General features: G+C 34.4%; 1 protein-coding gene across 1 annotated transcript in view; it reads left to right on the top strand.

Annotated features, from left to right (window-relative positions):
• The first annotated feature begins 209 nt into the window (after nt 1-209).
• Nucleotides 210-12,093, top strand: part of LOC141346109 (dual specificity mitogen-activated protein kinase kinase 1) — a 32,584-nt gene continuing 20,700 nt past the window's right edge. Inside the window, exon 1 of the mRNA XM_073851025.1 lies at nt 210-601. Coding sequence (XP_073707126.1) covers nt 519-601 — 83 coding nt within the window. The 5' untranslated portion in view covers nt 210-518. The remainder of the gene's footprint in view (nt 602-12,093) is intronic.

The raw sequence follows: 12,093 nt of genomic DNA, 5'->3' as shown, positions 1-12,093 counted from the left end.
ATTGCTACAAATACACCCGTGCTACTTAAGACTGGTTTTGCCCAGGGTCACAAATGATTGTTGAAATTTCTTCGTTTTAATTAGCAGGCACGCCTATTAAAAACAATGAGCAGTAATAACGCATTACCACCAGCAGATGGGGTCATTGTCCACACGCGGTCATGCTGTCCGGAAGACAGATGTAAATATTTTCATGACGTAAAGAGACAATCTCTGTACCCATCCTCTACTGTCGTCCACCTCTAGAAATACTCAGTTTCTCTCAGAATAATCTATTCTTCGAAACAGCCTTCATCCTGAACGACAGCGGACCATGCGACGTTGTCGTTAGCTGCATTCGGTCTTTATTTATTTATTTATTGTAAAGCAAACAGCGATTGGTAGGGTGTGATAGGCTATTCATAGCTTATGCATCATTGCTCTGTCGGCGAGTGAGTTGGTTTAGTCTGCGGATCAGATTGCTCTTGTTTGATTTTTTTTCTTTTTACTGCCGAGAAAGCCAGCTACTAGGATTCATCATGCAAAAAAGGAGGAAGCCAGAGCCGATCCAGCTGAACCCAATTCCAGATGGGAACACTATAAACGGAACCGGGGCCACAGAGTGAGTGGGCTTGAGTCTTACGATGTCATTTCATGTCGAACAAGCTGTTAGAAGACTTCGTGAAACCAGAGTTGCTTCATTCATAGGTTGTTTGGCTCATTAAGAATACGGTTGGACTCTGACAGGGCTGCTTAATAGAGTTAGCATTGCTAAATCTGCTCGTGTTGGGCATTACATTGGTATTAGTATGGATATTTTTGAGGGTGTGTTGATTCTAAGTGCCAACAGAAATATAACGCCCACGAATGAATTGCAAGCTAAAGGTGATTAGTATTAGTTGACTTACATAATAGCAAATATGGGTCATTTTGCAAAATGGGTGGCTTTTAAAGTTTAAAAAAAGTGATTTTTAAAGTAAATAGCTGTCCAATTTTAAACATTCTATCAAATTAAGCCTTATTAAATTGTAATAAAAAATAGCTATATAGTGTATTACATAGTATATATTATAATATGGCACAATATAAAGTTATTCACAGTTTTAACCATTGTGCTTGAGTTTGTGAGACTAAAAAGTGAAAATGAGCACCTAATCATCATATTAGAATGATTTCTGAAGGATCATGTGACACTAAAGACGGGAATAATGACTGCTGCAAATTTAGCTTAGTCATCACAGGAATAAATAGCATTTTAAAATATATTAAAATAGAAAATTTATATTTTAAATTGTAATAATATATCACACTATTAACATATAAATTAATACTTGGTGAGTATAAGTGACTTTTTTTTTGCCCCCAATATATAAAGTTAATATTTTTGGGAGGGCTGTGCTTAGACAAATTTCTATAATAACACAGTAAAAGTTGGTCCCAGTTATTTAGTAGGTAATGTTGAGGAAATGATTAAAAATGAGGGAAACAAAATGCATGCTCTTGGTGGTATAACCCATATATTAGTGTTGTTTAGTGTCCATCAGGTGGACATAAAAGGCCCTGCCACTAAGATCAATGAGAATACCTTATCACATTTGGACAGAGCAGCCAACACAACACTGCTCTTTTCTGTAGTATGTTGTCCAGGCATAAATTAGGCTCAAAATGGAGCAGAACTGGAACTTTAAAATAACTAGAGTCGTATGTGTGTTTGCAATTTGTAGAGGCCAAAAATCCAGCGGTCCGTTCTTCATACGTAGATTACGCAGCTGGATTTTATTATTGATGATTTGACATGATCCAGGCTTGTTAGGTTCTTCAAAGCTCATTCTGAAGTTGCTGTAATAGCAACAGGTCCGTTAGTTCAAACCTGTTTGGGAGCAGACTTATTTCACATAAACAGGATTAGTTTGTATTGTTTTAATTGAAGATGATTCTGAAAGTGCCCCAGCCACTTATAAACCTGGAAGAAATTAAAAGAAAGTTATTTATTTGTAAATAATTTAAATGTTGCATTAAATAATACACACGACCAATTTTACTCATTAAGTGATTTATTCGTGAAGGAATAATTATCTCATAATTTTATTCCAGTCATACGCACATTATGTACAGTTTGCATTAATTCGAATGGTGAGCTTTTGTGCGGGTGGCTTTGATGAATCACAGGAGCCACTTCTCACATCTCAAAATGCTTTTATAATACACAATTAATTTAAACACAGTCTTAAGATGGATCTTATGGATTAAGAGACTTTAATTAATGCTGTCACGTATAACAGTAAATCCGCTTCAAAATTAAATCGATTGCTAATTACAATACTTTTGAAAATGTTTCATTTTTTTTTTTTAAATCTGTTAGAACTTTTGTCATTTTGCTCGCCAGATCTTAATTATATGATTTCATTATGTTGCTGTCTTGCTGCTGGCCAATCACTGCATTACTGATCATGGTTTCAAGTACCAATATACAGTTGAAGTCAAAAGTTTACATACACCTTGTAGAATCTGCAAAATGTTAATTATTTGACCAAAATAAGAGGGATTATACAAAGTGCATGTTTTTTTTATTTAGTACTGACTTGAATAAGATATTTCACATAAAATACATTTAACATATATAGTCTACAAGAGAAAATAATAGTTCAATTTATAAAAATGACCCTGTTTAAAAGTTTACATCCACTTGATTCTTAAAACTTTGTTCTTACCTAAATGATCCACACCTGTGTTTTTTTGTTTAGTGATAGTTGTTTATGAGTCCTATGTTTGTCCTGAACAGTTATATTGCCCACTGTTCTTCAGAAATATCCTTAAGGTCCCACAAGTTCTTTAGTTTTTCAGCAGTTTTTGTGTATTTGAACAATTTCTAACAATAACAGTATGATTTTGAGATCCATCTTTTCACACTTAGGACAACTGAGAGACTCATGTGCAACTATTACAGAAGGACCCTCACTGATGCTTCAGAAGGAAACACAATGCATTAAGAGCCAGGGGTGTAAATGTTTGAGCAGAATGAAGATGTATACATTTTTCTCATTTTGCCTAAATATCAGAAGCTACAGAAGATGCCCAGAAGACAAAATAAGCTCTGTTTAACGCTGATTTTCAAATTCAAAAAGTTTTCAGCTCCTTAATGCATAGTTTTTCCTTCTAAAGCATCAATGAACATTTGAACCTTCTGTAATAGTTGCATATGAGTCGCTTAGTTGTCCTCAGTGTGAAAAGATGGATCTTAAAATCATACAGTCATTGTTGGAAATGGTTCAAATACACAAAAATGCTGAAAAACCAAAGAATATGTGGGACCTGAAGGGTTTTTCTGAGAAACAGCGGGCAGTTTAATTGTTCAGGTCAAACAAGGGACTCACAAAATAAAACAAAACAAAGTGAAAAAACCCCCAAAACAAAGCTGTGGATCATTCAAGTAACAACACTGTGTTACGAATCAAGGGGATGTAAACTTTTGAACGGGGTAATTTTTATAAATTTAACTATCAACTATTATAATAGTCACTCTTGTGAACTATGTAAAAGTCTTTTATGTGAAATATCTTATTCAGGTCGGTCTCGGTACTAAATAAAACAATAACATGCATTTTGTATGATCCCTCTAATTTTGGTAGAATAATTAGCCTTTTGCAGATTCTGCAAGGTGTAAACTTTTGACTTCAACTGTATCTACCCTTCCCAATGAACATGACAACACAGAGTAATTTCAGACAACTTAAAGGGATAGTTCACCCAAAAATGAAAATTCTGTCATTAATTACTCACCCTCATGTTGTTTCAAACCTGTAAGACTTTGTTTATATTCTAAACACAAATTAAGTTATTTTTGATGAAATCCGAGAGCTTTCTGACCCTGCATAGACAGCAATGCAACTATCATGTTCAAGGCCCAGAAAGGTACTTAGTAGTAATTAGTAATTCGTCTTCGCCGGTCTGGAAGTTTTTCACGGTGGAAGAGGAGGACGATGCTATTGCTATTTGCAACACATGTTTAGCAAGGATTCTGAGAGGAGGTAAAAAGCCGTCAAGTTTTAACACAACAAATCTTATATATCTCACTTCAGAGGTCGTCATCGCGGTGAATCTGTTTTAGGGGCCGTTCACATGTCTCGCCTAAAAACGCGTGGAAAATGCTAGACGTGCTGCTTTCTCTTTCTTTCCAAACCGCTCTGTAGCCTGCTCTGCTGTGGCGTCTGCCGTTGCTAAGCAACCATGACCTGCGCTCTCCATAAAGACGCGGAAGTTTCCGCAAAGGATAAATGGATTTTCAGCATTAAAAATCGCTTGCAGTAGATCTGTTATTAAATTTATTTAAAAATGGTTTTTCCTGTACAGTTATGATAAACTGTTTCTCCACCTTGGCAGTGCTTTCAATGTTATTAAGGGAACGGGTGAAGCTGATTGGTTGGTTCATGTCATATGACCTGCGTTGGGATTGCGGCATTCTGAAAAGTTGATGTTTTTATCTCGATTCTGATGTTTTATTCCCCGCCTTGTACGATATGGTTGCTGCACACATTCATAATATGATCAATAAGAAGCTTTAACGGACATTCGGACATCTGACGTTACTCCATGATGCACTTTTCATTTTTTCCAGGTTGACAAATGTCAAAGCATTTTATTTGTTTAGAATTGTGGTGCCTTACACAAAAAATAAAAACATTTTTGAAGAGTCAGGACTGATGTTTGCTATGATTGTTAGACCCAGATATATACAGTAATATACATTTCATTAGTTTATCTCAGATTTTGTATTCTCCTGGGTGCACAAAATTATCATATAAAAATATGAATGTATCGGTATCGGCCACAAGAAGGACTTAATCATCGGCTATCGGCTATCGTGCATCCCTATTAAACATTTAATATGGATATGTAAATGAATGCAAGTATAATCATCCAGTATACCTCAGTATGTGATTATTGAGGATTTTAAATGCCCACCAAATATAGATGCAAGTGACGGCAGTGTATCGATTTGTTTGTCAGCTTCACATTCCCACAGACAGATATAGTGACAGAGAGGACCACCTCTGTCTGTGCTACCTTCATTGGCAGGCCTGTGATTTTTGTCCTCTTGAAGCCAAGCCAGTGTCACTCCTCACAGCCTGAGCCAGTGGTGCATGTCATTGCCTCTTGTTTCATCGAGCTCACTTGAGGGCTTAGACACTTTCCCCCTCTTGTAGTCTCTCCATTTGGCATTAAGAGACTATTAATTATTTAGGATAAAGTTGGTGTCCTTGTATATAGAAACTGGCTATTATTTCTAGGGTTGGGAATCGAAAATCGATTCCGATTCTGGAATCGGATACTTAAGATAAAGAATCGGATACTTGTTATAATATTAAAATTTCGATTCCTCGTTTCGATTCCTGGTTGCATTTTTTCCATCTAGTGATCTGCCAGGACCTTCCGCGCGTGCAATCTGACAGGACTTTACGTGGTAATGTAAACATCAGTCGAAAAGATGGATCACGGTAAGCGTTTAAAAGTGTGTCTACGCTTTGTAAAAACCGAAGACAAATCTACCGCTGCACGCAAACTTCATCTTAGAGATCTGCAAGGGACGGATTTTAGTCCTGCGCCCGCCCGCTCCAGAAGGAATATATGTTATTTCGTCCCGCAAAAGCCCACATAAAAGTCACTTATACCCCCGCGGGAAGACAGGTATCTACTTTATCTCTTGGCTGCATGAAACAAACCCTCCCGGTAATGTAAAGGCAAAGATGACCAGAGTAATAGTAACGAACTCGCGCGTGCCTAATGTATTCATTCTTGTATATCGGAGTCGTACATTAGGCACGCATAAGTCCGCTGTTGATTCACAAACTATTCATGCTTTCGGTGCTCTGATCCATAGTAATTTTGCGTGAAATTTCAAAATATTTGCATAGTTTTCAAAATGAATGTCCTGTGAGTTTTTTATAATGAATGCTTACCCATAGAGGTGGATCTTGTAAGGGTCAGTGGTGTTTAAGCACATATGAGCACCAGCATAAACAGATTTACAATGTATTTACTGTATTTTTCATTTATATGTTTATTTTATAATAAATACAAACAGTAGATATTCAGTCACTTAAGAAAGAGTACTCTGAAGTTGTGAAGAATGTCTGAATTAAATAATTTAGGTGCTTTAAATCTGTATGTGTGTATTCATGTTAAAAAGTTAGAGCAGAGGATTTTCTTTTAAATTCAAAAGTATAGCTTTAATTTAAAGTTTGTTTGATTTTTTTTTTATAACATGCAGGAGAAAAATAAAAAGGCAAAACTAATGTTTAGGTTAATAAAAAAGGTTAAAAAATAAACACCTTTAGAGGAAATGTCAGGCATAGGGGGGCCTTGCAAAACTGACCCGAGAAGAAGGGGGACCTGATATAAAAAAGGTTGAGAACCCCTGTAATAAAATAATATGTTGCAAGCTAGCACTGAAAATAAACATGTTTAATATATTAATGTTTGACTTTTGTGTTTGTTGTTTTTTTTTTTTTTTTTTTACTAAATCGGAATCGAAACTGGGAATCGAAAAGAATCGGAATCGATAAGTGGAATCGGAATCGGAATCGAAATCGATAAAATTCAAACGATACCCACCCCTAATTATTTCTACATAAGTAATGTGTATTAGCTGGTGCTATAGAAGTGGTGTTTGGGAGACTGACAGTAAAACAGAATTACATTCCTTCCTGGAGAGCAGGACAGGCTGTGGCGAGCTCGCTTTGGAGCTCGCTTTGGAATGTGTGTGTGTGTGTGTGTGTGTGTGTGTGTGTGTGTGTGTACGTGTGCGTGTGTGTGTATGTAGCGGTGATTCAATCCTGTGGAAGTCAGTGTTATAGAGAGAGGCTCAGTGGAATGTTAAATACTGTGACAACGCTTTTTTTCCCAGAAGCCTCTGCTTTAAATCTGTCGTGGCAAGTCTATCTCAAAGAGTGCAGTTAATATTATTTCCTAAGTTCTTGCCTATTGCTTGTGAAGCACTTTATATGTATCATCTCTTTCATGCATTTACAATTTGTAATTGGGAGTAATACAGTAACAGTATCAGCCTCCAGTGGAGAGTGAATTGATTTAGCAGCCATAGATATATTCTTAACAGCAATGAAACAAGAAGTTTTTCTTATTCATATTTTCCTTTTGGTGACTTCAAGGCCCGTTCACACCAAGAACAATAACTGTAAAGTTTTAATAAGTCCACACCATAACTATAACAATAACAGCAAAGAGGAACAATATGGCTGAAATCACTTTCAGAATGATTTTTGATGAACTGATAAACGACAAAAATATTGACAGCCAATCAAAATCCATCCTGTCTTCAAGAGCTCAAGTATTTAAAGTGGCAGATGACAAAACTGCAGCATGCGCTTATAATAAACATGATATTGTGCAGTGCGTTAACATTTTTTAAGGGCTAGTTTACCAAATTTTGGATGAATAAATCAAAAGTAGGTCAGTACACTTCAAGCAAAACGCAATATTGACTAGTGTCTGTGAATATTAAGCCACAAAAATACTATTTAAATATAATTCCTGCATGTTTAGCATATTTCAGTGTTTTCAGTAGAGCTGCAAAACGATTAGTCGTGATTAATCGATTCAAAAATAAAAGTTTGTTTGCATATCATATGTCTACATTGTATTATGTATGTACATTGTATATTTATTATGTATATGTGAATACACATACATACATGTATATATTAAGGGGAAAAAATGGTAGATTTAAATGTAAAATATTTATATTTATATATGATATAAATTATATACAAATGTTTACATACAAATACATACAATTAAAAAAAGTATATATATATATATATATATATATATATATATATATATGTATATGTGTTTATTTATATATACACATAATATACACATAATATACACAGTACACAAACATAAACTTATTTTGAATCGATTAATCGCGACTAATCGTTTTGCAGCTGTAGTTTTTAGCCTCTGCCGCCTCAATATAAACACATAAAACAAAACCTTTAGAACTGCTTTAAGTGTCACTTCATGAACACTTCTTTTGAGAAGAACTATTGTCATATCATATACAAACACAAACTTAAAGGTCTTTACAGCAACCCGTCAAAATAAAAGTTTGGTTTAACTTGAAGAATCTGTGACAGAAATATATTACTTAAAGTAATGATAGTACTTCTACTACTATAAAATTATTATTAAAACATTACTCTTTAAGGAACATTTAAGAGAAAAGTTGTTTACCAGAATTTATTTAGTAGAAACATGTAAATACACGACACAGTATTTCTGAGAAAAAAAGAAAAATAAAACCTAGAAGAAATAAAATAATAAGAAATAATTTTTCATAAATTTGAGATGTCTTTGATTATTAAAATTTTTATGAAACCATTAAAATGGAATCCAGAAAATTAATGGAAATCACAGAATTTGTTCAAAATGAACTGAATTTGATTAAAAAAAAAATAAATATTTGTTCAACTTTTTACAAATTGCTGTTAAATGGTGGAAATTTCATGATTTGTATCAATTAGACATGCTTTAATATTGTTTAAGTTAATTATTAAAACATTTAAAAAAAATGGAATCCAGAAAAATTAAAATGGAAAATAAATGATTTTGGTAAAAAATTTTTTTTACAAAGGTTTAGGAAAAAAATAAAATAATAAAAAAAAATTCATAGGGTCCTACAAACCGTAAGACCTTCGTTCATCTTCGAAACACAAATTGTTTGATATAAACTAGCAATTGCAAGTTATAAAGTCAGAATTGTGAGATATGAACTCACATTTCTGACTTTTTTCCTCAGAATTTTGGAATATAAAATGTTTTCAATTAATTAGACATGATTTTTGATTAAGATTTTTTTATTTAACCATTAAAACAAGGTTAAAAAAAATTAAATGGAAAAAAAAATAGAAACATTAAAAAATAGAAAAATTAAAATGGAATTTACAAAAAAGGGAAAAAATAAAAGTGATTATTTTTTGATAAAAATCTGAAAAGCTTTCTGACCCTGCATACACAGCAACCCAACTACCACATTCAAGGCCAAAAAAACTACCACGTTCAAGGCTTTCCATATAAAAGAGGAACAGAAAACCGAAAACTCGAATCGTTCCTTTGCAAGAAGGACGTTTTTGCTGTTTTGCCGACTGGATACGGCAAGAGTTTAATCTATCAGTTCACGAGTTCACACTTACATATAATTAGCCGGAGAATAGTAGTGCATGTTTGGCGTGCTGTCCGGTGAAGGGCTCCGAGCTCGGGAGTGGCCCGAACCCAGAGTACGTTACCCCCCAATAGGAGTAGCGAGAACTCGGAGTGATGAGATGGGGTGGTGGAGGTTTACTGATAAACCATCGAGTGAATTGAGGTGAGTCAGCTGTATTTAAACCTATGGCGCTGATTGACTTGTGATGTTTACGCTAAGCATCTGACGTGCTTCTCCCGAACTTTGTTAATGAAACATCATTTAGCTCTGCTGGTAGCTAAGCGTGTATTGTTGTGATTGGTCGTGGCGTTATCCAATTGTGTGCAGTTAGAGTTTTAAATGCATGCTTGGTGCCGCCCCTCGAGTTAGGCAGTTTTCATTGCTCGATCCCAGACCCTTAATCTTAATAGATTAGGGTCTGGATTTTTCCAGGCTAGCAGTTGCGTGTTATAAAGTCAGAATTGTAGGATATAAACTCATAATTCAGATTTTTTTCTCAGAATCTTAGAGTATAAACTGGCAATTTCATAATTTAGCCATTTAAACAAGGTCTAGAAAAATTATAAATTATAAAACGGGAAAAAAAATGGAATTTGGGAAAAAATAAAATGGATTTCTCATAATTCCTTCAATCACCTTCTGAAGACAAATTAAGATATTTTTGATGAAATCCAAGAGCTTTCTGACCCTGCATAGACAGCAGCGCAACCATGTTGAAGCCCCAGAAAGGTAGTAAGGGCATCTTTAAAGTAGTCCATGTGATATCAGCACAAAGAAAACAAAATAATGACTTTATTCAACAATTTCTTCTCTTTTTTGTCAGTCTCCACCTCATGTTCATGAGAGTACCACAACACATGTGCTTATTTATTAAAAAAACAGTAATATTGTAAAATATATTTCACAATTTGAAATAACTGTTTTCTACTTCATTATATTTAAAAATGCATTCCTATGATGGCAAAGCTAAATTTTTAGCCTTCAATGTCACATGATCCTTCAGAAAGCACTGTAATATGATTTGGTGCTCTTGGTTTGTTAACCCCTTAGAGTTCCTGTCAAACTTAACTCAATGCAAAACGTTCCGCCGGTGGAACGTTGGAACACTAAGGGGTTAAAAGGTTAACAGTAATGTGGAAACTGCGGTACATTTTAATCTGAATCACTCAAGTGTCGGACTAATAGTTCTGCTGATATAATCAGGGTAATATGTTATTGTTTAAAAAAAGGTTTCTGTCCAAATCGACTACTAACCTTGTTTTATTTACCTACCAAAGCCAGTTTGCCTTGCATTTGGCACTTGACAATGCTAATTTTGTACCCTGCCAATATTGTTTCATCTCTCTCCATTGGCAGCGGTACCTCTGCCGCTATTGTTTCGCACGAGCTCTATGCAGCATTGTGTCTTTTCAAGATAATCAGTAGGAAACCACACAGTGTTACAGTGTTACACAATCACACCACACACACACACACACACACCACGGCACCATCTGCTGCTCTCCATTTTACTTAAGAGCACTGCTGGGTGTATGAATGCTGCTATAGTGCATCAAGAAGAGCTTGATAATTCCCAGTCATTTCCTACCTGTTCTCTGATTCTCCCCCTTTATTATGCTTATGTCTGAGATCTGGTTAAATTGTGGATTTACAGGATGACAGGACAGATGTATCCACGGGAATGATTTATGGAGGGTAGTTAAATATTGACCGCAGAACACAATCTCTGGTTTTGTGCTCCTCCCCAGAGAAAAAAGGTCTGCTTCTGTCTAACCTCAGCTGATCCTGGCGCTCCCTAGTGTTTACATGCACATTCCAGCACACAAGTTGTGAAGTTGAACACTTATTTCCTGTGTTTGATCATTCTATATCCACACACCTCTAGTTGTGATTCTTTCAAGTAGTGTTCTTGGGCCTTCAAAGGCTTTTCTGGGTTTGAATTTCAAACTATCAGCAGCTTTACTCTTCACTTTTCTGCACTTTTTGTGTCTTTCTTCAGAAAGAATCTGACCTTTTTATGTGAACATAATGGTGTATCAAAGGTTAGACTAAATAATTTACTGTGTAGTAGTATTGAATTATTTATTACTTTCATACAAGTTGTTGCAGCATAGCTTGCTGCGTTGTCACTACATCTCATGTTAATAGAGTTGAAGGGTTTTTCTTTCATTCTTTTTTTCTCGAAGTGATTACTGTTTTGTTTTGTATTATGCTTTGTAAATAATAATGTATTTTTATGTTTTGAGTATTTTTTAATTGAATTAATGTTTCAAATTCCAATTAATTTTTAAAGTGTTATAAATTGATTTTATTAGACGCTTTTAAATTTAGAACACTAAATCCACAACAATTAAATTGCCTTGAAAACTTAGCATTTGAGTTTTATTTTATTTTTTTATTTTTTGTGGTATATTGGTTGGTTTTTGGTTTTAGGATCATGTGACACTGAAGACTGAAATAAATTATGTTATAAAATTGATTAAAATAGAAAACTGTTATTTTAAATGGTAATAATATTTCACAACATTGCTATTTTTATTATATTTTTGTTCAAATAAAATGCAGCATTGCTGTTAAGGTTAGGGATTATGCATGTTTCGAAAAATTTCGGGAAAAAAAATACATTTTTACCTTGGAATATTATTAAGTTTTTTTAATGGAAAAACATGGAAGCTTGTTTCTGCCACTGAATAAAAAATAAAAGATAATTGTGACTTTTTATCTCACAATTCTGACATATTTTTTTTGAAATTGTGAGTTTACATCTCGCAATTTGACTTTTTTTCTCTTGATTGTGAGTTTATATCTAGTAATTCTGACTTTTTTCTCACATTTGACTTTTTTCACAAAATTGAGAATCGAAGAATTGTGGGATATAAACTCACAATTCT

Source organism: Garra rufa, chromosome 11 (assembly GCF_049309525.1).
Source record: "Garra rufa chromosome 11, GarRuf1.0, whole genome shotgun sequence".
In the NCBI taxonomy this organism is placed as follows: domain Eukaryota; kingdom Metazoa; phylum Chordata; class Actinopteri; order Cypriniformes; family Cyprinidae; genus Garra; species Garra rufa.
This window is presented reverse-complemented; position numbering and strand designations above follow the sequence as displayed.